Raw genomic sequence first — 24,281 nt, 5'->3', positions numbered from 1 at the left:
AGCAGATGCCCACCTGCAGCCTGGGGAGGACCCCACGCCGGAGCAGTCAGATGCCCACGAAGATGGCCATGACTCCATGGGAAAGCCCGTGATGGAGCAGTCTGTGACCGAAGATCAGCCCATGGAAAGGACTCACATTGGAGCAGTTTGTGAAGATCTGCAGCCTGCAGAAAGGACCCACATTGGAGAAGTTTGTGAAGGACTTTCTCCCATGGGAGGAACCCCACAGTGGAGCAGAGGAAGAGTGAGGAGTCCTGCCCCTGAGGAGGAAGGAGCGGCAGAGACAACATGTGGGGAGCTGACCCCGACCCCCATTCCCCATCCCCCTGCGCTGCCAGGGGGAAGAGGTAGAAAAAATTGGGAGTGGGGTTGAGCCAGGAAGGAGGGAGGGATGGGGGAAGGTGTTCTAAGGTTTGGTCTTACTTCTCATTATCCTTGTTTTGATTTGTTTGGTAGTAAATTAAATTGATTTTGTTTCTTTCCCAAGTTGAGCCTGTCTTTCGCCCATGACCGTAAGTGGTGAGTGATCCCTCCCAGTCCTTGTTTTGACCCACAAGCCTTTCTTTATATTTTCTCCTCACCCCACCGGGGCTGGAGGGGAGGAGTGAGTGAGTGGCTGCATGCTGCTTTGTTACCAGCTGGGTTTAAACCATGACAAACTGAAAGAGGGTAGATTTAGATTCGATATATAGGAAGAAATTCTTCACTGCGAGGGTGGTGAGACACCGGAACAGGTTGCCCAGAGACGTTGTGGATGTCCCCTCCCTGGCAGTGTTCCAGGCCAGGTTGGACGGGGCTTGGAGCAACCTGGTCTGGTGGAAGGTGTCCCTGCCCATGGCAGAGGGGTTGGAACTAGATTATCTTTAAGGTCTCTTCCAACCCAAACCATTCTATGATTTAGAACTCCAGATACTATGTCTGGAGTGAGAAAATGTCTTTCCATTATTTTGCTGCTGAAGTAAGAACTGATCAAGGTGAGGCACCTGATGCAAGCTTTGATGCTGTTTGCAGTAAGGATTTTCACAATGCTGTACTCCAGGCAATGGGTACCAATACGAGTGTTTTAGTTATGGTGATGTTGAATAGTTGGCGTGGTTTGATATTATGCAATAATAAATACCTTTCAGTAGAGCAAAAATCTGTGCTGTTACTTGCTTCAAAATTTCTACAATATCTGTCTCAATAATCTGTAACAGTTTTTGGATCTACCTGAAAAAAAGGAATACATTTGGGATGTGCCACAGGAAGCATGTGTGCCACTGAATAAAAGATCAGAATGGCTTTTTTAACAGGAAAACCAGTATTTCTTGGAAGCAGAGTTGGAGAAGAAGCCTTATTTGGACAAATGTCCAAGAGGTTATTAGGTACTTAGCAGTCATGAAAAATAGCTAAAGTCACACAAGATTTCAAATACCAATCTCTGTTTTGTTTGGGGTTTTTTTTCCATTTTTGAAAATACCTTTTTTTATGTTAATGACAGAGTTTCCCACAGGTGTTGCTTATTTGTGACTTAAATTATTTTATATCTGCTCTCCCACATAGATCTAGGCTTCACAGGAAGAAAAGGCTTATAGAAGCAAGGGAGATAACCTGCAAAACTAGTGCTGTGTTTATACACATCATGACATCCCATTTTTCTTGGATGAGCCAAAGTATAGAAAGTGAGTTTGTGACAGATTTCCTCCCCCCCCACCCTGAGATCAGGGATATTTTGATGGCATCTCATTGTATCCATCATCTTGACAGTTTACAGGGTAGTGAGACGGCATCCCATTTGTAATACTGCTTTGTGACCTTGTCACTATTGGCATAAATGTGCTGTGATTTCTTTTCTTCTCAGGAGAACAGAATCTTCCTCATGTCTAAGGATGGAGTTATTACTATGAATAGTAAAGCCTGAACTATAGTTGAGGTGAACTGATGTTTTGTTTATTGAAAACTGAAGAGAAGCAGATGAAAAAAAAAAAAGCATAAAATGGAGAAGGTATTTTCAACTGATTGATTCCTGATAATAGCTAATTTACCACAGATTAAATTGCCACTCTGTGCCACTTCCCTCTAGAAATGTGAGCTCAATTATATTAATTTTTAGGTATGTTAATTTGTTACATGTTTCCATATATGTAAATGGTATGGAATTAATAGAGTCTAGAATTCCGTAAACAAGGTGACTGGACTTTGTGGTCCTGCTAAGTGAACAACTGTTGTTCTTCTAGCAGCTTGTTATGCAAGAAGCTAGCTTGATGTCCAAGATGCAGACCTCAATACTATTTGTGTTTCTTATGGGTCTAGCCCCACTGGGACCAGCTGTAGGGTGGACAAAATGTTGTCCTAACATAGTCATAATTTTCCATTGTCTTGCCAGTCTTATGATACCCTTGTAGCCAGTAATGCTGGAAAAAATAAGTTTATAGCAGGAAACTGATGACCAAACTGAACTGAGCTCCTCTGCATGTTAGTTATATGTGTGTACATGTACCTTTATTTCTGTTTGTTCATTTTTTTCTTTATTATGTTAATTATCTGCTTCCTCAGTCCTATTTCAAGAGGTGTTAGTATTGCCATATTTAGGCAGGGGTAATAATAAACAAGGGACATTCCTAGTAGGTATGTTGTGCCTCCTAATTTTTCTGTGGCTTGATCTTAAAGAAAAAAAAAAAAAAAAAAAAAAAGTTAGTATCACTCTGCTAAACCAGTCTGTTGATTATTTTTTTTTAAATGAAAATTACATGTGTTGTCAAAATTACCCATTGATCGTTCTTACAAAGACACATATGAAATGATTCATTTGTAAGGCTGCCATAAATTTTAGACTGACGTTTTCTGTTTCTGGTTATTGCTTGACTTTCAGCTACCTGGTGGATCTGTCATTTGAAAAGGCCATGATAATAAGCAGAAATGTCTTTTTAAATAGCTGTCTTCCTAGGTGACATGCTATGCCAGGTATTCTCACTGAAAAGAACAATTAAAAAAACCCCTGTATGATCAAGTATGTACACATACAAGTTTGAGCTTTAAGTAATCTGCAGTGAAGTGGCACACAGCTGATTTTATAATGAGTTTATATGGATATTAGTTTGGCTAGACACCATCAGCTGCAGCTATTTTCTGTCAAGATTTTGGTTTAGGATTAGTAATTTACCCTTTCAATGAATATGTATATTTTTAAAAAGTATTGACCTAGAAAAGCATTGCTTAACAAAGGTAACTGAACAACTGAAGTGTTGGTTTCAGTCTTAGTGCTTAGCTGCTTAGTCACCAGCAGAAAGAAAAGCACAATTTTTTTCCTTTAAGCCTATTCAAGTACTACTTTCAGTACTTTTGCCTGGGAGCATTTGCTTGTCATAACAAACTCCTGATGTACCATCTTAGCCTAAGTTCCTGTTATTTTATTACTACTTTTTTTTTTAAAGGGATAACCTAGGTATCATACATATACCTGTCTATATGTCTAGTGTCAAAAATGTTACTTACATGCCTCTTTAATAAAATGAAGGAAACCTCAGAATTTTCCATGCTCAGACTTGCACTGAAAATACCTGCCTATCATGGTTTGAGTTCAATAGCTTGTCCTTGGCAAGTTTCAGCTTATTACAGCTGTACCATTAAAAGAAATTAATTTCCTAAGTTAATAATATATTGAGATTATAGGCAAACAGGAAAACTGAAAGAAAATTACTTTTCTCTTTGCTTGTAACCTTTATTTACTTGGAAATTAAATGAGTAATGAAGTATCCTGCTCTGCATTCTTCTCCGCAAAGTGAATTTAAGAAAATACCTGTATTTTCAAAATTCCCAGGTTAAGCTTCATACATAAGGAAAAGTGTTTAGAATAGTTTTATAAGAAATCACTTGGGTCATTTCTGAGTGAAAACAGAACAGTTTTTAAACTGTGTATGTGTCAAGTGGTGTATTTCCTAACTTGTAACTCAGAATTATTTTACTTAAATGTTTGAATTTTTTGCATACTTTGTTGGTTTTTTTTAAAGGTGCTGGTGGAAATGTTCGTTTTCTGGAAAGTGGGTGATATTATTTGAGTATTCTTGTTAATTAAGTAATTACTGATTCTAGAAATGTAATTATTGACTAATTCTATGCTTTTTCCCTTTCAGACTGTATTTTACCTGATTGTTGCTTATCTTTCATAAATTTGCACAGCATCAGCTGTGATGGAGCCCTTGAAACAGGTTTGCTAAATGATACAATTTACTAATACTGAATATGACTACTAATTTTAGTGCTAAATTTATTTTTTAAAGTTTTCTGGTATCACTGAGAAATATGAACCTGTTGTGTGAATTGAAATGGACTTGTATTTCTTCAGCAGTTTTAGTGTCACATTCCTTGTGATAAATTTGTCATTATTCCTTGGGCAAAAGATTTCCCTTGAGCTTTAAGAATTAGAAGAGCACTTACTCAGGATACGTGAGAGTTTAAATCATGGCTGCACTGAAGTTGGCAAGCTCTCCATGATACTCAGGATAATAGGTTTTCATCCACTGACTTTCAAATACATGAAACATCAATTCTTAATTATTTTTGTGTACTCAGCCCCTTCGATGTTTAGACTCCATTGTTGTAGGTATTTGAAAAGTTTTAAGGGTCTTCTATTTTAAAAGCATCTGAGTTAGCTTCAAATGTAAATACTAATCTTTTTGGGGGTGTTAAATTGATCTTTTGAGAGGTTGAGTGAGACTTGGCTAAAAGAATCTGTAATACCATATTGGAGTTGTGAACTCCTGATGAAAAGCTCTTGAACTGTTTCATATATATTGGACTTGAACAATGGCAGAAATCTTCTGCAGTTCTCTAGGTTGCTACAGTAGACATGCATGTGGCAGAATGGAAAATGGGCATGGAATGCAGAGCTCTCTGTACTTTCTCAAAGAGATACAGCTGGTAGTTTCTGAGTGGAGCAGAAATGCGAGCGAGATGGGTCATGGGATATTTAAGTACCAAAGCGTAACAATGCAGTGTGATAGCCCAGAAGGGTGTACCATGTGTGGCCAGTCCAGTAGGAAACATGCTCACAATGGAGGCTTGATTCTTTCAGTACTAAGGAAGCATTTCATCAGTAGGTTGTAAAATTCTGCACCTGTATATGGGACAACCGTATGTAAGATGTATTGCAACCCAATTTTGTTGGATTCACCATGAAAATCTTGTCAAACGTTTACACTACCCACTGATCAAAATGCATAGAGAAACCACCTGCAGAGAAGAACCATTACTGTTTCTCACTTAACAAATCTGAAGGTTGAAAGATGCTGCTGATGTGGTGACATCATGCTGATGTGGTATCATTTGTTCTCATTTTTAGATCTGCTGTACCTACACACTTCTTTGGCATCTATGGTTTGGTTAGTTTGCAGAGAGTACATTGGAGTATAGAAATAATGTGTTGCTGATACTGCTTTTTTTTTTTTTTTTTTTAATTATCACTTCTTTTCAATGGATGTTGTCTTGAGTTTGGAATGTCTTCATCAACACTAGTGCCCAATATGGTATTTGTATATTGGTGAGGATTGAGTTACATTTCTTGAAGCTTAGAAAGAAAATAAAAATCTGTTCTGTCTGCCTTAGTGCAGTTAAATGAGTGGTGGAATCAGGAGAATCTCACATATGTGAGAACTAAAATAATGTCAATAATTATGTTGTTATGTATGTGATCATGAAATTTGGATAAACTACTACTTGCTAGTTGCAAAAGGATTAGAAATAGATATAGCATACAGAAAAAAGGCATTTGTGCTTCTTCGCTGTGTTCACTTCATATGCCAAAGCCAAAAATCTAATTTCAGAAATAATTTTTAATATTTTTATGCACTTTAATCCATCAAAAACTTCACATTAAAATTCTTATACTTTTGTCAGTTTTACACAGTTCTATTACTTAATTGTCATTTTATCTTTGTATTAGTGTGCTGTTATAGCCCATTTTTCTTGCTTTCCCCTCTCCCAGTGCTAGTTTTTCAACCCAGATTGTTACTTTGGGTGTGTTGGAACAGCATTCCATGCATATTTTTAATTGTTAACAGCTTTTTCTGAGCATTAAAGTGTCAATTTAAAATAACAGGCCAGTGTACTTAATGTGCATTTCATTCTAATATATCATTGTTGTAATTTTTAATGTTTTTATTAGTATGTGGTTGCTTTTGCTGCATTTAGTGTTGCAACATTTCATGTAACAGGATAATTAGAATTTGGAGTCTTTTGGAAGGAATGTGTTTTTGAATGTATGAAGATAGAGTAAGTTACTGTACTTTGAACTGTTACCAGTACAACTGTGTTGTAGCTCAAACACCTTCAATTATAGCAATATAATTCTAAGTTATATTCAAGAGAAATGCAATTGTCCAGTCATGGACACAAGAGACAAAGGAAAATAACCTCTGTTATATGAAAGTAATAAAGAGGAAAAGGCATATCTAAGGTAAACAATGCAACAGTAAATTCATCTGTGCCATGGAACAGGAAACTCAACAGTTAGCTTTCCTTGATGTCCGGCATTGTCTTGATGCCCAACTTCTGATGTGTCTCTCAGTTTTAGTGTTTTTTCTTTGGATTTCTGTAATTTTGTTCACCCCCAAACAGTAGCATGTCCAAGGCCTTGGCATGACTCCAGTTACAAATGTATTATTTTGGAATGATTAGGGATTGATATGCCAGAACAAATGTTCCTAAAATGATGTTGCAGGTAAGAAAAAGGAGAGAGAATTTTTGTAGTTCTAGAGCTTGTGTGGGGAGGTGATACCTGTTTAAGGAGTCTACAAAGTTAGATGGAAATCATAGATCTTAACAGGTTGGAGGGCTTCCAAGAGGCTTTGCTCTGTGATTTTTCCCAAGGGTGGGAGTGAGGGTGACCTGCATATAGTTCCCTGTGCTGTCTTTCTTGCTGTAAGATTTACCTTTCTGAAATCATTGGGGAACCTCCCCAGGCTTCACAACCTCTCAAAGACAATAAAGAGCAGCCCCGTGATGATGCCAGCCAGCTCTCCCAGTACTCTCACGTGTGTCCTGTCTACTCCTATGGACTTGGATGAGTTAGAGAACAGCATCCAAGTGGGGGAAACAGGTTGTGGCTATGGTGTGATGGGAAATGTTAAATATGGAGGAAATGGGTAAGTTTTCTCGCCTATGAAATAAACATGAACAAGTCTAAAATTAGCTTTTAATTTAATTTTCTTTTCTTTTTTTTTTTTTTTAAAAAAAAGCCATACCGCAACTACTCCACTGAGGAACATCTGACTTTTATCAGATGTTTTAGCCTACTGTTTTCAAGACAGCCAGGCTACTTTGGGTGCAGGCATGTGGAGAGGAGCAGGGGGGTGTAAATGTGGAGAGGGAAGGGTGAGTTGAATGGAGGATGGTTATTTGAGATATTCCAGCTGTGGAACTCTCCCTCTAGCAATTTTGTCCTGTCCTGCCCCGTTTGCCCCCCCCCCCCCCCAGCCCATATGTTTGTAGAGAGGTTTTTCATCTGGTATTTCCTGGGCTGTGGACCATTTCTGGGTTATCTATGGCTATTTGAATTGATAGATGTAAGAGCTGCTTATGTGGGTTTTGTGATAAGCTGACCTACTATTTGGTTGCATTCAGTCTATATAGAAATACATATTAAAACACAAGCATAAAGTGAAAAAAGTAATGTAGGTGATTTTAATAGCTTGTATACAAAGAATTCTATTATTTTGCAAAGAAAACACAAAAGTAGTGGTCTGGGATAATGTGACCAACTTAGTACAGAACTCTGGGGGTGCCAGTAAGTTTGCAAATTTAAAGGTAAGTGATCATGTTTATAATGTGCGTGTTTCTTTGTGGCATCTATATTTAGCCGGTGGAATTCCCCATGACAAACTATCACTGAGCCAGGTTTTAAATCAGGGTTTTAAACAGAGGTTTTTTAAATAAGGATAATGAAGTTATCCATGGTTAAAATAGACGGTAGGGCAGGATAATGGGGGATGGAAGCCTCATGTTTTAGAACTTAGGCCAAGAACTTTGAGCCAATTGCTGTTCATTAAAAACATTGTTGCTCCTTTCTCAGAGGTCTCCAGTCTGGACCACTATTGGCAACCAAAAGAATCAAAGTTCTGATTCACTGTTGCAAATCCCAGGCGCCTTCCTTTAATTGAGGTCTGCGGTGGCTGACTTCTTAAAATTAACTTTTATTCAATTTTATTCTTCAACTACTAAAAGGCTGTTGAACTGCACAGCTTCTGGTTATTATGGGTTTTGTCCAGCTAACATTGTTTTTCATGTACTTCAGCATAAACTGCATTTTTCCTTCATGAATAGATACCCATTTTCATACCCCTGCTGTGTTACAGTTTCTGAGCTATAATACATACATATCGCAGGGGTTCAGTATGAGCTTGGATGATGACATAATGGGTTGGTAGCAACTCCTGGTGTATTTTATTAGCATTGCTTTCTTAAACAAAATCACATCAGCTATAGACTACGTGTGTTGCCTAAGAGGCCAATAGTTGTAGTAGGTGTGTGTAATTTTGCACATTGCTTTTGCATGCTTTTAGCTAATTTTGTAGAAACGGCTAATGTTTGGCACCCATCAAGGTTGTTTTTATTCATCTGGCATGTTCCCATTCAAATACCCATTTAATGAGGTCACCAACTATAGAAATAGTTAAACAATACTGTAAATGGACATGTTTTCTTTGTTGGGATGATCGCTGACACGTTGGATTCTTTTCATTAAGTAATTTGACCGCAAGCATCTCTTTCCTTTGGAAAAAGAAAGGAAAAAAGCTCTAGCAAATGGATTTTCTCTGTTTTCATATTTGCAGTGCTTATATAGGGGGATATAATTAGAATTTCAGGATAAATTACACAAGGTACTGGATGAAAATCAAGACTAAAATAAACATTCAGTTCCTCTTTTTTGCATTTGACCATTACACACAAACATTTGGTTATAAATAAATACCTCATCCACGCTGGAGCATCATTTCATGTTCAAAGTAGGATTCTGGAAAAGAAAATCCCTTTTAAAGTGATTTAAAGCAATTATGCAATTTGAAACCTTCAATTAGTTTATGAATCTTTACTACAATTGGATTACTTTTATATGCTCTGTAATAAATACCAGAAAGACCTCTAAAGTAAAACATGTTCCAACCTAATAATCCTTACTGAGAGAATTTGCAACTGCAGTTGTTTTCAGGTCTGATAATCTTACATTAGCAGGGTATCTATATACTGTTGGTATACACAGTAGCTACTGTTACAAGAATAAATACCATTGACGTGTACTGTCAACCTGAGAGACATAAATCATCTAATTAATTTGATGTTAGCACTTACTTTGCTTGAAAGAAGTGGGAGCATTCAAGTTCTGAGGATAACAGCACCATTCTGTGTCTACAATCCTTACTCAGAATTTGCCGCTCTAGGTAGAGATCACTGGAAAGTACAGTTTTAAATTTTTTCAGGATACTCAGTCTTGTGCATCTAATCTTGAAGAATGTTGGTGTCTTTCTGAGGGTTGTCTGTTAACCATGAAAATGTAGGCATACACATGCACAAAATTGCTATGACTTTATACCTAACCTTCATCCACAGAGAAGAGTCAATGCAGTACAGAAAGCGGTAATACAAAGTTTTTAGCTATTGCTCTCAGGCTGTTTGTGAACACTAACACTTTGTGCCTGGGTGATCAAGTCCACTAAACTTACACCTTACATGAAGCACAGCAGGTTTTCTGTAAGTGCTGTCTGGCTCTCCTAATTGTGTGCACCTTCCACACATTGTGACGGAGTAGAAAATACCTTTTTTTACTCAATAATTACCTGGTTTGAACCAAGAAAATCAAAACTGGAGTTGGCACCCATATGAAGCCAAACAAAGAAATGACTAAAAGCAGTAAATGCCAGGAGGTGCTAGTGTAATTCTAAGCTATGCTCCAGACTCTGTTGTGCTGTCACTGTGTGAAGAGTGAGAAAATCAGTCAGGCTTTGACACAGAGGAGGAATCTATAGAAGTTTTTATGACCTGTCTGCTTATTGAAACACGTCCCTAGTGCACACTGATGCAGTGTTCTTTGGGGTTGCATATATAATGTAGAGAGTTACCCTATGACTGTGCACGCCTAACTTTATATTCAGGTCAGTAATGCTATTGATGTTGGGGAAATGATTCATAAACTAAATGAACTAAAAGTTCAGTACCTCTAGGACTGGGTTCAAATGTTTGTTGGTTTGAATCCCAAAATCATAAGCTTCTGGGAGCCAAGAACCAGAGATTAGCATCTTTAATGTCATTTACAGTACAAACAAATCTGATCCTTAAGGACTTCCTCTGATTGCTTCCCAGTTTAACATGTTTAAAATGTATTCCTTTTTCCTTATATGATCATTGCCTTTAGCTTCAGTAAAAGTAGAAACTGACTACCATGCAAGCTTGACAGTAATCTTCTGATGGGCAGCTGACATTCTTTAACTGCACTCAAAGGAAAAATGACACCTCATTTATCTGGATAGTTTCCCTCTGTCTTTGAGAGCTGAGACTTTGTCAGTTTAAAGGTGTAGCTTTAACACTATTCAGATTATTGCAAAATATTTTAGAGTAGCTCAGGCTGTAGTTCTTGAATGAAGGTAGAGTTTTTTATAGACACTTTCCTGTCTGTCTTTTCAACTCTAATACTTTCCCTACTTGACCAAGCATAGTTATCAGTCATGGTTATTTATCTAGTAGAACTAAAAAGACAGGAATAAAATGTACTTTCTGAAATGTGTCAGGAATCAACTTTTATCCCTTTGTCCTAGTTCCGTTTTCTGTCTGTCCATAGACCTGTTGATTAATTCTGTCATTAATTCTGTTACTTGTGGATTCTGCTATTTAAAGGTCTGCAGGGCCCTTTAAAATTTGACTGTTTCATTTGTCCTAGAACATTTTGATATGGTCTGCAAACCAGTTTTTAAAATTGACAGATTCGCTCCAGTCTCTTTTCTTAGGTTTCCCCTCTCCTTTCATGCTAGCCGTTACCATTTGTTTTCTGTTCCTGAAATTTTCTCACTTTCCCTTCACCCCTAGCAGAGTATCTTCATTACTGATGGAAAAACCTTCTAGTCTGGTGCTCCCAATCCATCTCAGCCAGAACTATTGTATTTCTCTACCTTATGAAAATTGCAGTTCAGGAGAATTCTGGCTTATTTCAACAGTTCAGGCATGTGTTGAATTGCATTTTAAAATGAAATCCCAAATTTATTGTTTCCTCTCAAAAGATATCCATGAAAACCCACAGAAGTCTTTAGAAGTGTTATTTGGACAGACTTACTGTTTTTGAATGCACAGCTTCAAGAGCATAGTACAAAGTAAAACTGAATGTTGACTGCATTGTTTTAGCAGGATGTAGAAGAATCAGTAACTGTCTACCAAAACCTGTAGATAACCCTGAAACTGCTTCATTTCCTTTCACACTGAGCACTTAAACCCATCTTAAATCTTTTCCATCCTCTTCTCTCTCACAATGTATTCTGAAGATGTGAATTTCATGCACGTTTTAGTTTCAGATCCTACCTAATGAAAACCACAAACAAAAACTGTAATGCTGAAAGGCATTAAAAGGCTTACAGGCAGCTATCTGTGCAATAATCACCATACCAGTCAAGCGCTTTATTTAACTATTACTATGCTACTCTGAGATCTTTTTCTGGTTTTGACTTAAAACATATGAAAACTTTCTTGGTATAAATTGTTGGTTTCACAGAGGTCGGTACTGGCTCCAATTCTCTTTAACATCTTCATTAATGATCGGGATGATGGGGCACAGTGTACCCCCAGCAAGTTTGCTGATGACACAAATCTGGGAGGAGTGGCTGATATGCCAGAGGGTCATGCTGCCATCCAGAGGGACCTCGACAGCCTGGAGCGATGGGCTGATGAGAACCTCGTGCAGTTCAGCAAAGGGAAGTGCAAAGTCCTGCACCTGGGGAGGAACAGGCCCATGCACTACATGCTGACAGCTGCCTGGCTGGAAAGCAGCTTTGCAGGAAAGAGCCTGGGGATCCTGGTGGACACCAAGTTGAGTGTGAGCCAGCAATGTGCCGTTGCTGCAAAGGCAGCTAAGGCATCCTGGGCTGCATTAGGAGGGAGGATTGTTGCCAGCAGGTCAAGGGAGGTGATCCCTCCCTTCTACTCAACACCGGTAAGGCCATACCTGTAATGCCGTGTCTAGTCCTGGGCTCCCCAGTAAAAGAGAGATACAAAGCTACTGGAGACAGTCCAGCAAAGGGCCAGTGAGGTGATTAAGGGATGAGACCATCTCTCCTATGAGGAAAGGCTGAGAGAGCTGGGACTGTTTTAGCCTGGAGAAGGGAAGGCTCGGGGGGGAATTTCATCAGTGTGGACAAATACCGGAAAGGAAGGTGTAAAGAGGATGGAGCCAGGCACTTTTCAGTGGTGCCCAGTGACAAGATGAGGCAGTGGACACAAACAGGAGATTCCATCTGAACATCAGGAAACACTTTTCCACTGTGAGGGGGACTGAGCACTAGCATGGGTTGCCCAGAGAGGTTATGGAGTGTCAATCCTTGGAGCTGTTCAGAAGCCATCTGGACGTGGTCCTGGGCAACCAGCTGTAGGTGACCCTGCTTGAGGAGGGGGGTTGGACCAGGTGACCTACAGAGATCCTTTCCAACCTCAACCGTTCTGTGATGCTGTGAAACAGCAATAAAAATAATCAGCTGTCCACACTAAGTTCTTTCAGAGATTGCAGTTATATAGAGTTGAACAGAGGGGCTGGGTCAACAATGCCGTAACTATATGAAAACTCTCCCTAAGAGCATCCATAGTAGGTTTTCCTGCCTGCTAGTCCTCCTTGGTATCTCAGAATGTACTAGGAATTTTCTGTATGTCAAAACAAGACAGAAATTAAATAAGGAATTCAGTCAATTAGGCAAGCCCATTTTCCCCTTGAGAACAACAATTTAAACTAATTTGTATAAGTAGTTCTAGGTCAATTTATCAGCAGCCAGTACCAGAGGGTCCATCTCATTACACAGCTATTGCTTAGCTCAGGCAAACAAAGTTACAGCATCTGAAACCAAATGAAACAGGGGGAAAATCGGGACCTAAAGTTTTTTATGTATTTTGAGCTAATTTATCCATCTTTGCCAGAATTTATGTAGCAATTCAGGTTCTGTATGAAAAAAGAAAAACAATCTAAAGGATCAGGTTAAAGTAGTGCTCAATCATTTCTCTCTGGAAAGTCATTGTCATAATTTATAATTTATATAGGTAGTCTGGGCAGCATACCTGTATTAGTATATGGACCTTCAACCTTTTTTTTGTGTGTCTGATATTGGCAATGATCCCAAGGCATGGGGAAAAAACAAAGTTACAAAAACTGTGTGATAGTCAAGGCTGATATCTTAGGCTACTGTAAATCGTTTCCATCTGGTTCTGCATCTCCCAGTGTATTTCTTGCTGTAAGGACTGTATTTCATGAGCAGAAACAATTGACTCCATGCTGCACAGATTATTTGCTGCTTTTGTCCTAACAACAATTCTGGTAACTTTTCAGGCCAATTTATGGCTGTTTCTTATATATTAAAATTCTTATGGAGCCCAAGAAGTCCTAGTTTGCGGTCTGGGCTCGTGAAAGAGAGAAAACTCACGTAAAGTCCATAATTATTTCAGGTAACATACAAAGCAGTTGGCCTGCTTGATTCAAATCAGTTTACATTAGAACTGTGGTCAAGAACATGTTTTTATGGAGATCTCTTCTGTTAATGTTGCCTTTTTCTTTTGTTAAAGTTATAGCAGAAAGTGTGAGTTTAAGTTGGTTTCAGCTCACGTACTTGTGGTTTTTTGATTCTTAACAGCTTTTTTATAGTCAACCTCTGTATGACGTGTGACTTTTTTCCTGTTTTGTTTTCTTTATTTTTCTTTTAGTTATAGATAGTAATCTGGTGATTTGATTTTTGCGTTTGTTTTTTTTTTTAAAAAAGAATCTGTCATCAGCTTTTAAATATCGTTTAACACAGAAGGTTTTTATGCACTTCTTGCCCATGAAAAAGACAGTGCACTGTTGATTCTGACTGTTGCTGAGTGTGTGTATTTTCTTGCCATATAAGTAATATTTCTTTAGTAACTTCCACTGAGGTGAAATGTCTTTCTTGTGCCTCAGTTCTGGTCTCTTTGCTCTGACTGCTTGTAGCCCATGATGATTATAATGATTTAGGTGACAATGTATTAGCTATGTATAGAACAGTTTTCTTGTGTTCAAGCATTTGGTTTCTTGAGGAAAGGAGACATCATTGGACATTGGTTGCACAGTGTAAAACTGGACATGAAGAGCTGTAGTACGATCTGCAGAACACATGCTGTAAAGCTATAGGAGTTGTATGGGACTTGGTGTATTAATGGAACAGTAGGACCTTACAAAGATTATGTGAAAACCGCTGTTACAGAAGCGTGACTAAGCCAGGCTCCTAAGGAAACTTAGCCCTGCTGCCTTTTCACTGATCCTAGCTGGTTGGTTGTGAGGCTTTCCCAAAGGCTGACTGAACGGCAGCGTTGAATAATGAGAGCTAACTAGCTGAAACAACCTGGAGTAGATAACAAGGATGCTAATGTGCTGTTGGAGGAGTTCTGCTCAGTGCTGACAATCTGATTGCATAAAATAGTCTGTCAATCATTTATTCAACAGGTTCCTAAAACTTTCTTCGTTTTCTCCCTTTTTCAGACAGCGTCAGAGGCCATATGTGTGTTTTTCCTGCTCAATCTGTGAAGGCATTCACAATTGTTTCACTTGCATGTGGAACTCATCCCAGTTCTACCCTGTTGCCTGCCCATAAGTAGGGATCAATGCAGTGTAGTTTCTGGTCCTGTTCACAAAAAAATTTCTGAAGCCCACGTTTTCCAACAGTTGCATCTCTTTCACTGTTGGTGTCACTGAGACATGCAGGATGTGCAAGGCTGGGGTTAGTGCAGGCAGTTTAGCACCATTTTTTGAAGTTGGCTATGCTGTCCCTCACCATCCTGGTGAAGATGTCTTTTACATCAGTTGCAGATTTTTCTGCATTCACTGATCATGTTGCAAGTGAGGCCAAGTCGACTGACTCCCTAATGAACAGGGTAATGTTAAATTTGGGGGATTATCATTTTGATCTCCTATGCAAAATGCCTTTGGTACAAAAATTGGTAACATGGACAGTTAGAAATCTGTTTAAAAGACATATGTGGAAAGGGATATGAAATTTTGCTGGGCTTTGAAAGGCAAATTATTGTTTATTTATGGGGGAAATAAATTCTTTACACTGTAATGAAATGCAGGAAACTTCAACACAAATACCACTCATAGTTTTTAAAGAAGGATCAAGTAGGCATGGAAAAAACTTACTGGAAAAAGCAAATTAATTTGGAAGACCTGATGCAGAAAAATCATTTGGAAGCTTTTGAATTCGTATTTCCAAAGCACAGTGTTTATCTGCACAGAAGCTAATTTGATCCTACAATGTCTGATAGTTTTGATGACTTTCTTACCCTTTCAAGTAGGTTTACTACGAGGGAGGTGGAGTACAAAGATTGATTTAGCTGATGAAATTGCTGGATTTTCTTGATGCCTCACAGTTTTCTTATTAGCATGGGACTGACAGAAGTTGTTACCTAGCATATGACGGAGATAATATTTGCTCAATAAATGCTACTTTTAAATATACCGTATATAAAGTTGGTTGAAAAGCAGAATTGCGTAGCCCCAGAGAAAAAACAATGACATTGAAAGTTTCACAGATAATTTGCACTTGGATTCTTTTCTTCTGTTCCATTTTGCAAGAAGTATACATGTTACGTTAGTATCACAAATGCAGAACATGATCATGCATGCCATTAACTACAAATCAAGTGGGTTTTACTCACATCACAGCATGATTCACTGACTTGGGGTAGTGTGGTATTTGTGGTTAACTTTCTTAGCCTCAATGAGGGTGAAATACTTAGAAGGGAGGAAGGATGGCTTTGTGGTTTAAGTATGAAATTGGAAAATGGGAGATCTATTTCTAGTTTGATGACAGTTGATTTGGTTTGTGGGAAAATCATTTTCTGTTCCATAATTTCTGCTTATGTAAATGGAGAGTTACAAAAAGTATTGCCTGATTCCGCTGAATAGAGGACTTAATTCATAATACTTGTAATGTGTTTTAAGACAACAAGGAGGAAGTTAATATTAAAAAAGTGGACTTGAAAGAAGTTATTCATTTAATGCCTTCTTCAAAGAAAAGTTACCTGGCAGTAGATTGCCCTGAAAGCAGTATCTTTTACTGGTGTGATTATGCCCAATTCATAGCTACCTGCATCAATAAAGAAAAATTTTAAGGTTGTTTCTGTGTGATTTCTGTCTTATCTACTATATTCTATCATCTACCAATATCCATCAGCCTGACGTATTTACCACTTGTATCTTTTCAGCTCTTTTTTCTTAATATTGCCTGTCCAGTCGGTTGCAGCAAGTACTCTAGAAACTGTTTTTGTTCTGTTGTTTTTTCCCCTCAGGAATGGTTATAACCACAAAGAGTGTATTAGAAACCTGTATTTAGCCCTGCAGCTGAAGTTTTAAACACTGAGACTGCTGGGCACAGTCTACCCCAAGTGAAGTAAAACTAAGTATAATTGTTGAAGAGGAACAGGTCCTGTGCATACAAGAAAGTTTCGTTTCACTAGGGAAAACTGTAAGTTTACATGCTTTTTTAGTTGATGTTACTTGTATTACCAGTTACATATATTGCTCATGACATTGGTTCTTTAATGGAGTTTTAATACTGCACTGCATTGTTTTTTTGAAAAATACAAGTACTGTACGGAGCGGTATATTGAACACATTTCTGCATGCATTATTTAACTGTACTGTGCCAGACGTGACTCTGTCACACTTGCCATCCCAGAAGCAGCAGTTGCCATCACCACCTTTACCCTCCCTGCAGCACAATTAGCAAGCCCTGCTCTTTAGAGCATTTCTTCACTCTCTGCCACCTTATCACCAAAATTTGGTTTTGTGTGTAGTCAGATGTGCCTTTATCACTTACGGTGTAGGGTACAGCAATAGAATATATACCTGGGGCTTCATCCCCTGGGAAATTCTAGATAATTCAGAACCTAATGGGCTTTCTAGTGGCATGGGCAACTGCAAGTATTTTAGACTCTTCCTCTGCTCTCAACGCAGAGTATCTTAACAAGTTTAGGGTCTTGATTTTCATAGAAGGGTCTCAGTCTGAGCTCAATGTATCCATGAGACTGAAAGCCTGAGATGAGGGTCATGACTGATAGTGTGGCTTCTTTGGCACAAGGTACATAAACATCTTTATGGGGGAATGGAGAAGAGTAAAATAAGCATGGAGGGAAGGGTCACGATGTTTGCACAAAATATGCACCTTTTCAGGCAAAATTTACCTTGCTGCATGCATTTTGACTTTTTCATACACAAGGCTACCTCATTGCTGTTCAAAATACTATGTCTTCCTCTGTGTTTCTGCTTCACCTTTGGTAATTTGCAGCTAAAAACCTGACTATCATGTTGCACTCAACAAAGTGTCTTATCAGTATCATTGAAAAAGCTTTCTTGGACACTTGTTCTTTGGTCCATGCTCCACTTCATCCTCTGCTTTGTAGCTGGGTATATGCTAGTCATCCATCTGAGTGCTTGATGCACAGCTGCTGGACTTTTGTTGCTAATGTCTTGCTGAACATCAGGTCACCCACCCTGTGGCTTCAACATTTGCCAGGCTTTCATACTGCTTCGCTAAACAGAAGGCATGAAAGCGCTTCTAGTAATACGTCCAACAACTTCTTCATCTCCATCTTCTATAAATTACCTTGATGCATACCCACACAGCAGTGGGATATGGAAGACAGCTTTATACACCTTTAACTTGTCAAGATGTTCAGTTCTTCGCCAGCTCACTCAGTAATCCTTCTAGTGTCCTGGATATGAGAAACTACCTTACTAAGAAAACTCCACTGGCATTGATAAACCATTGCCAAAATTAATTAATTCATAAATGACTGGATGTTCAGTCTCATTGATGGGTATGGAAGTACAGTACATGATCTTTCAGTGGCTGTTTAACTGTTTTTTCAGGCTGATGTTCCAAAACATTGTAACGGCAGCAGAAGTTAACTGAGAGCAGACAATCTTAATTGGAGTAGGCACCACGTCTGACCAGCACACTAGCATTAACATGTAAGAGTGCCAAACAGGCTGCTGAGGAGATCTTAAATACTGAGTGCAGTCTGGAGAGATTAGATGATCTTACTATCATTGGTGAGTATACATGGTTTAAGGGACTAGTGCGTGCTTTAATGTTGCTGTGTACGCAAGTCCCACTGTGCAGCATTGCATGAAAGGAATTGATTTTATGACATGTCCCTTTGGACCTCAGAGGGAAAGTGTCACGTTGCCCTAGACCTTAATTCACAGTGAAGTTCAAATGTTGCTTTTGGCACCTGTCCTGGATTCTGCTGCGGTGTGATTTGTGGACACTTCTTTTCTACAAGTTGGAGAGATGCAGGCAGATGCTGTAATCAGAAAGAAATCTATGTGGTTATCACAAATAGGATTTCTCCCCTTTTGCCCATAAAATCTTGGCAGTGAATTCATTCTGCATGGTCCATTATCACACATCCAAGTAAAAAAAAAAAAAAAGTGATCAATCAGTCAAGAGCTGGAAATCAGCTCTGTATTTCCAGAAGAATGTAATCTGAGCCAGATGACCTCCTGTTTTTCCCAAATGCCACTGTGGTGTTGTCTTCATTGTTTGGCTGTTAGCTTTTCATGTGAATGAAGGGAACCAGGTTTGGTTCTTGGTGCACTTTTTATGTCTGTCTGAGTCCTCTAAGGGGGCTTGCTTGTTATCTAAGCATAGGTAAGGAGTGTGTTGCAGAATCGTCACCTTGTAGCTTTTACCGTTGTTTTTTCTCTGTCTGAGAAGTGCTGGCTTGAGGCTGTGGACAGAAAGCTTTAGCCTGGGGAATGTAGGGTCCTGAAAAGATGACAAAAACGGGGGAAGGAGCATTGGAGGGGTCTTTCTGCTGCAAATGTGGGCGGAAAGTGGTAAAATCACTTTGGGGAAGGGTGTAATTTTCGAAAGCTCGCTGGCACAATTTGTATCCTGTGCAAAAAGTAGCTACTTTTGTGTAGAGTTGCTTGAGTTTATCTGTGAAGTGTTTTGAAGGTGGAAAATGCTCTGTGCAGAACTACCATCTCAAATATAAAGCCTGAAATCATATTTGGCATCCAAACGCTCCTTAAAGGGTTTGGCTTTGTGTTATGTGCAACCCAGATCATCTTTGTTTTCTGCTTCTAAGCTGCAGCCAGACCCTTGTAAGAACAGCTGATGAGCTTTAGCCTTGATTTAGGCACAAATCAAAACCAATGCTGCAACCTAGCCCAAGCTGTTGGCCCCATCTGTCTGTAATCAGAGGGATCTCAGAGCAGCTCTGACCCTAAATTGGTGACAGGCTGTTATTAAAAGTGTCCCTCAGTAAGTCCCCAGAGCTGTAGTTCATAGAAACAAAACAAAAGTAACCGCTGTATTTTAACTGTATTTTTAACTGGATGTTGTTGTAGAGTACAGATGCAGTCGTTGCTGTGGGTAGTGGTGCTAGGACGCCGTTACATGCTGTGTGGGTTAAACTTGTCGCTTTTTTCTTCTGGGCAAGGGCTGGGATGCCTTATGTCACACATGCCAACACCTGAGGGCTATCGAACAGCAGCCTTTGAGCCAGAAAAACCACATACAGCCTTGTAATTCTTCCAAAACCCTTTCTTCTGGGGGAAGTTCGGTTGGCAAGAGAAGGCCCCATCTCAACACTCTCGGCTTTCGCTGTGGATTCTGCTCGCAGAGAGGCGCGGGTGGCCGTCCTGCTTCAGGGAGCTCACGCAAACAAAGCCCAGCCTTCTTCGTGCCTTCAGCCTGCGGCTTGTGCCTCGCTCGGCCCCTCGCAGGAGGCTGTACCGGTACGGCTAGGCACACGCCGAGGGGCCGGGCCCTGCCGGCGGCGGGGGGCCGGGCCGCGGGGCCGCCAGGTGCCCCTCAGCGGGGAGGCGGGCGGCCCGGCGGCTGGCGCCTCTGCCGGGGACGGGCGGCGTTGCCGCTCCCCGCGCCGCGCCTCCTTCGCCCGGCAGCGAGGCGGGCGGGCGGAGAGAGAGGGGCTCGCCGCCGCTCCGGAGCTGTGGCAGCGCAGCCGGCGTCGGCGGCAGCCGGACCTTCCCCTCCACCCCCGGTCCCGTCCCTCAGCCCGCCTTGCAGCGCGGCGGTAGGGGAGCGCCTCCGCCACCGCTGCCCACCCCGGGCCACCTCGGCGGCCAGCCCGCGCCGTTGGAGAGCCCCCGCCGGCCATGGAGCTCTCCCTGCGGCTCCTCCTGGCGTCCTGCCTCTCCCTGGGGGCGGCCGGGGAGTTTGACAGAAGGTAGGCGCTGGCTCCCGCGGGGTGCTCGGGGTGGCCGGCCGGGCAGGGAAGTTGGGTGTTTCCTCAGGCAGGTCGGAGCCTCCCCCCCACCCCCCCATCTCCCGGGGAGAGCGGCGGGAGCCAGGGCTCTTCTCCCGGGCGGGAGCCCGGGGGGCTTCGGCGCCTGTAACCGCCCGCGGGCTCCTAACTGCCACCAGAGCGCCGGGGCGCGACATGGCGGCGGGGGGGTGGGGTGTGCGTCTCGGTACCGGCCACCCCGGGGCGGCCGGAGCCCTCGGCGGGGCTTGTCTCGGCCCTCCCGTCCCCTCAGCCGAGAAGAGGTGCCCGCGGGCACGGCCGGGGGGCCAGCGGGGGCGGCGGGAGCCGGTGCAGCCCCCGGGGTCGCTCGGCAACCTAAAACGTGGGGTCGGGTATAAAAAAAGAGTATTGCCCTGGCAGGGCTGCGTCCTGCAAGAATTAAAAAACAAAGCGCTTTTGCGTGCTGTAAAAATAAAATTAGCTTATTGACCCCTCGAGGCGCTCGAAACAGAACGCGGCGAAGATTGCCGCTCAAGTTTTAACATGAAGCGAGGTGAAGACGAACGCCCGGGGAGCGTGGGCCCCGTGGGTTGTGCTGAGCCGCGTCAGGTGTAGCGAGCGGAGGGGGAGGTCGCGACGTGGGTGCTGCGAGGAGCCCACTGCCCGGCGCCGCAGGTCCGTGGGGGCCAAAATCGGACAGCGCGATCCCCTCCCCAGGGATCTGTCTCTTCGGGGGACGTGTTCAAGCGCGGCGTTCCCGGGATTTCGGCTTGTCATTAAAAACCAGGAACGCTTCACGACAACACTTTGTAATTGCGTGAGGCTGTGGTGTCTGCTCCTTGGAACAAGGGAAGACACAGCTCTACTTCTGTATTTAATTTCTGTTTAACCGTTCAGGAAGCTTTTGTTTTGATTTTTTTTTTTTCCTTTAATGTTTCAGCAGGAAAATTTGGCTACATATTGTGAAATAAACCAATGCTGAAACTTTACGGTCGTGGTTTATTCCATGTTATAAATTCTATGTTTCAGACTTTGAAATTATTCGGTACCAGCCTGGGAGTGGCAGCAGTGAGCATATTGGAAAGCCTGTCAGCTTTTTCAGGCTTTACAAAGTTACCATAATTATCTTTTCCCCTCTTTGCCTGTAGTCGTTTACATTTTCTGAACTAAACAAAGTGTTAACGATAGAAATATCATAGGTTCAGCTTAGAGCAGTTACTGTTTTCAAGAAAAAGGATATATATCTCCATGCAGGAGAGGATTTTGTTGGTCTTTTTGTTTTTCTTGATGTAATTTTAGCTACTTTCGGAACGTTTCACCAGACTTTTTTGAACTGTCTTGTTCAGGTGGCCCAGACAAATAGTCTCCTCCGCAGGACTGTGTCGATTTGGAAGTAGAATTGACTGCTGCTGGGGCTGGGCCCGATTGTCCTGGGGACAATGCCAACGTGAGTATCATTGCTGCTGGGGCTTCTAGTCACTTGTAGAAAAGGCTTGTACACACCTAGTCACGTCTTTCACATGTTCACGGACATTCTTACAATGCAGGGCTTAGGCTTTTGCACGTGTGAGTCTGACTTACTTAGAAGGATGTTGTCACGTTAAAATTTTATTAGTAACAGTACTAAAAATGATTGCAATCAAGTAAGGTAAACTTTAGTTAGGGCAATGAGAATTTGGGAGTTTCTGTTTGCTTTCCGGTTCATTTCATGCACTGGTCTAATAGCCTGACGTAACACTACACTGTGTCATGTTACAAGCACTGCAGGGTGAGAATATTTGCATCCAAAAAGGAAACCCAAATTACTGATATTTCACTTAGAAATTCGATGGAAATGTTCCAGTTAGTATTAAGTTAAAACATTCTTTCAGTAACCCCAAACTAAGGGAGTAAATCCCCCTGACAGCATCCTTTTACTGGGTCACACGTGAAGGGAAACATCTCTGAGATTCTCACATCTATCTAGAATCTTTGATATAATTGCAGGATAACCAAGTAGGTAAGTCTTCATCATTAACTACATCTTCAAAAGGTATTCTGTGGTGGCAGCTAGCACTAAGTAGAAGTTAAAATTGTTGGGAGTATCTTAGAGACCTCAGCTTGTTAAACTTACTGGGAACGCTCGCTCATGTGTTTAACAGTGCATATGTGAGTGATATCCCCTAAGTTTTTGCAGGAGTGAACCTATAAATATTGGTCCTCAATTTTTTTTTTTTTATTTATGTGCAAATGTCTGCAAACGAAATCATTTTCTGCCAAGCCATTTTTAAAGTAAAGCAGGTATTAAATACTGTAAGTTGCTTAGTCTGCAAGGCAGTGACCATAGGTGGCAGATATTAGGCAAAAGATAGAAATAGCATTGGCAATGCAACTGTGGACTCTCGGCAAAGGTTTTGTTCAAATCTGTAAACAGCAAGACTGGCTTTTTCCTTAAGTGTGTTAAAAGCCCACAATGTTTAATAGGTATATAAGATGACTGGTAAAAAAGCCGTGCAAAGTAGTTCTGGGACATAACATCCCTGATACTGTTTTTTGATGCATAGTTCTCAGGTTGGTATCTCTCAGGCCATACCATGGATTGTTTTGATTTTTAGGGCTCTAACTGATAACAAGTAGTTCTTTCTTTGGGTTGAATGTTTATAGAGAAAGAAGGAGAGTGTGAAGTAGGTTGATTGAGGCTACTCCAGAGATGATAGAATCTACGTCCATCTTTCGTAATGCAGTTTTATTTGAAAATCATTTTTAAATATTTGAGGCTACAAAGGCTTAACTGGCAAGTATTAATAATTCACATTGTTTAAAAAAAAAAAAAAAAACCCAAACAAAACCAAAATAACCCAGAACACTAAAAGGGTCTCACTGTGGCCCTTTCCTTAGAGAAGTTGTCTCCTGTGTTGTGACCATAAATTGCAGCTCATGTTTAGGTGGAAGTCAATTTCTTGCTATTACAAAGTCTGATTTGGGGTTGCAATTTTATGATTTTGGGAGACAAGAATAACATAAAGTGATACTATTAAAAGATTCATAACTAAAACTTGAAATTACAAAAGTAATAATACAGAGAAAGTATTTTTTATTTTTTACTCTTTGAATTTTGTCAATAAGGTCATTTGTAGTGCCAACTTTTTCAGATACTGTAAATGCTCTTTTTTAAAGGCTAAAGCTAGGTGAATTCTCACCTCCTTGCACTGCATTTTAGTCCATTATTCACAGATTTGTTCTCCGTGCACATTTCCAAGAAGTGCAGAGATGGATTTTATGTGGTCATCTACGGTAGTTGGGACCAGACTTTCAAAAGAATACAATTATTATTTAGGTGTCTAAATGCATTTTTTTCCCCATTCTTTCTCACACCGGGTGCTGATAATTTTTGGATCACTGGTTCAGAAGAGTCTCAGATATTTGGGAGAAGGCCTTATTAAAAACTTATCAGGTCTTTCTAGTTCTTAAATGGGAGCCAAACTCTTAGCAAAATAAAGCAAGAAAATCTGCCCCAGTTGTAGGTGGTGAAAATTCCAGTCATATCACAGAGTAGGAGATTACGCTAAATGAAAGTGAATCTTTCTAGTGCTTGCAGCCAAATAGAACATCTGTAGTCAACTCTCCACCTTGGGAATGTGGCATTCAGTATGAAGGATTAACCTGGCACGGAAGGCAGCATTCCAGATCTCAAAGGAAAACTTGAGTATTTTACTGTACAAAGGGATATCACTGAAAATTCTCCAAAAAGCCAAGTACAGAGTTATTTCTCTTGCTTTCTCTATGGAGAAAGGCAAACCTCCTAGTCCTATCCCCAACATGAGTGGCATAAATACATGTCAAACTTCATCTACTAG

The 24,281-nt window shown here is 40.7% G+C and overlaps 1 protein-coding gene across 4 annotated transcripts in view; it reads left to right on the top strand.

The window, feature by feature from the left end:
- The first annotated feature begins 20,344 nt into the window (after positions 1 to 20,344).
- The window catches only part of NPNT (nephronectin), a 52,477-nt gene continuing 48,540 nt past the window's right edge, over positions 20,345 to 24,281 (top strand). For all 4 annotated transcript variants that reach the window (XR_007507873.1, XM_049815466.1, XM_049815465.1 and 1 more), the window contains exons 1-2: positions 20,345 to 20,427; positions 21,792 to 21,892. Coding sequence is in view for 3 of the 4 variants with exons in the window: in XM_049815466.1 (XP_049671423.1) it covers positions 20,357 to 20,427; positions 21,792 to 21,892 (172 nt within the window). In the remaining variant the exon portion in view is untranslated. The remainder of the gene's footprint in view (positions 20,428 to 21,791; positions 21,893 to 24,281) is intronic.

Source organism: Accipiter gentilis, chromosome 12 (genome assembly GCF_929443795.1).
Source record: "Accipiter gentilis chromosome 12, bAccGen1.1, whole genome shotgun sequence".
Classification (NCBI taxonomy): domain Eukaryota; kingdom Metazoa; phylum Chordata; class Aves; order Accipitriformes; family Accipitridae; genus Astur; species Astur gentilis.
Note: the sequence above shows the minus strand (reverse complement) of the source record. Positions and strands in the feature narration are given on the sequence as shown.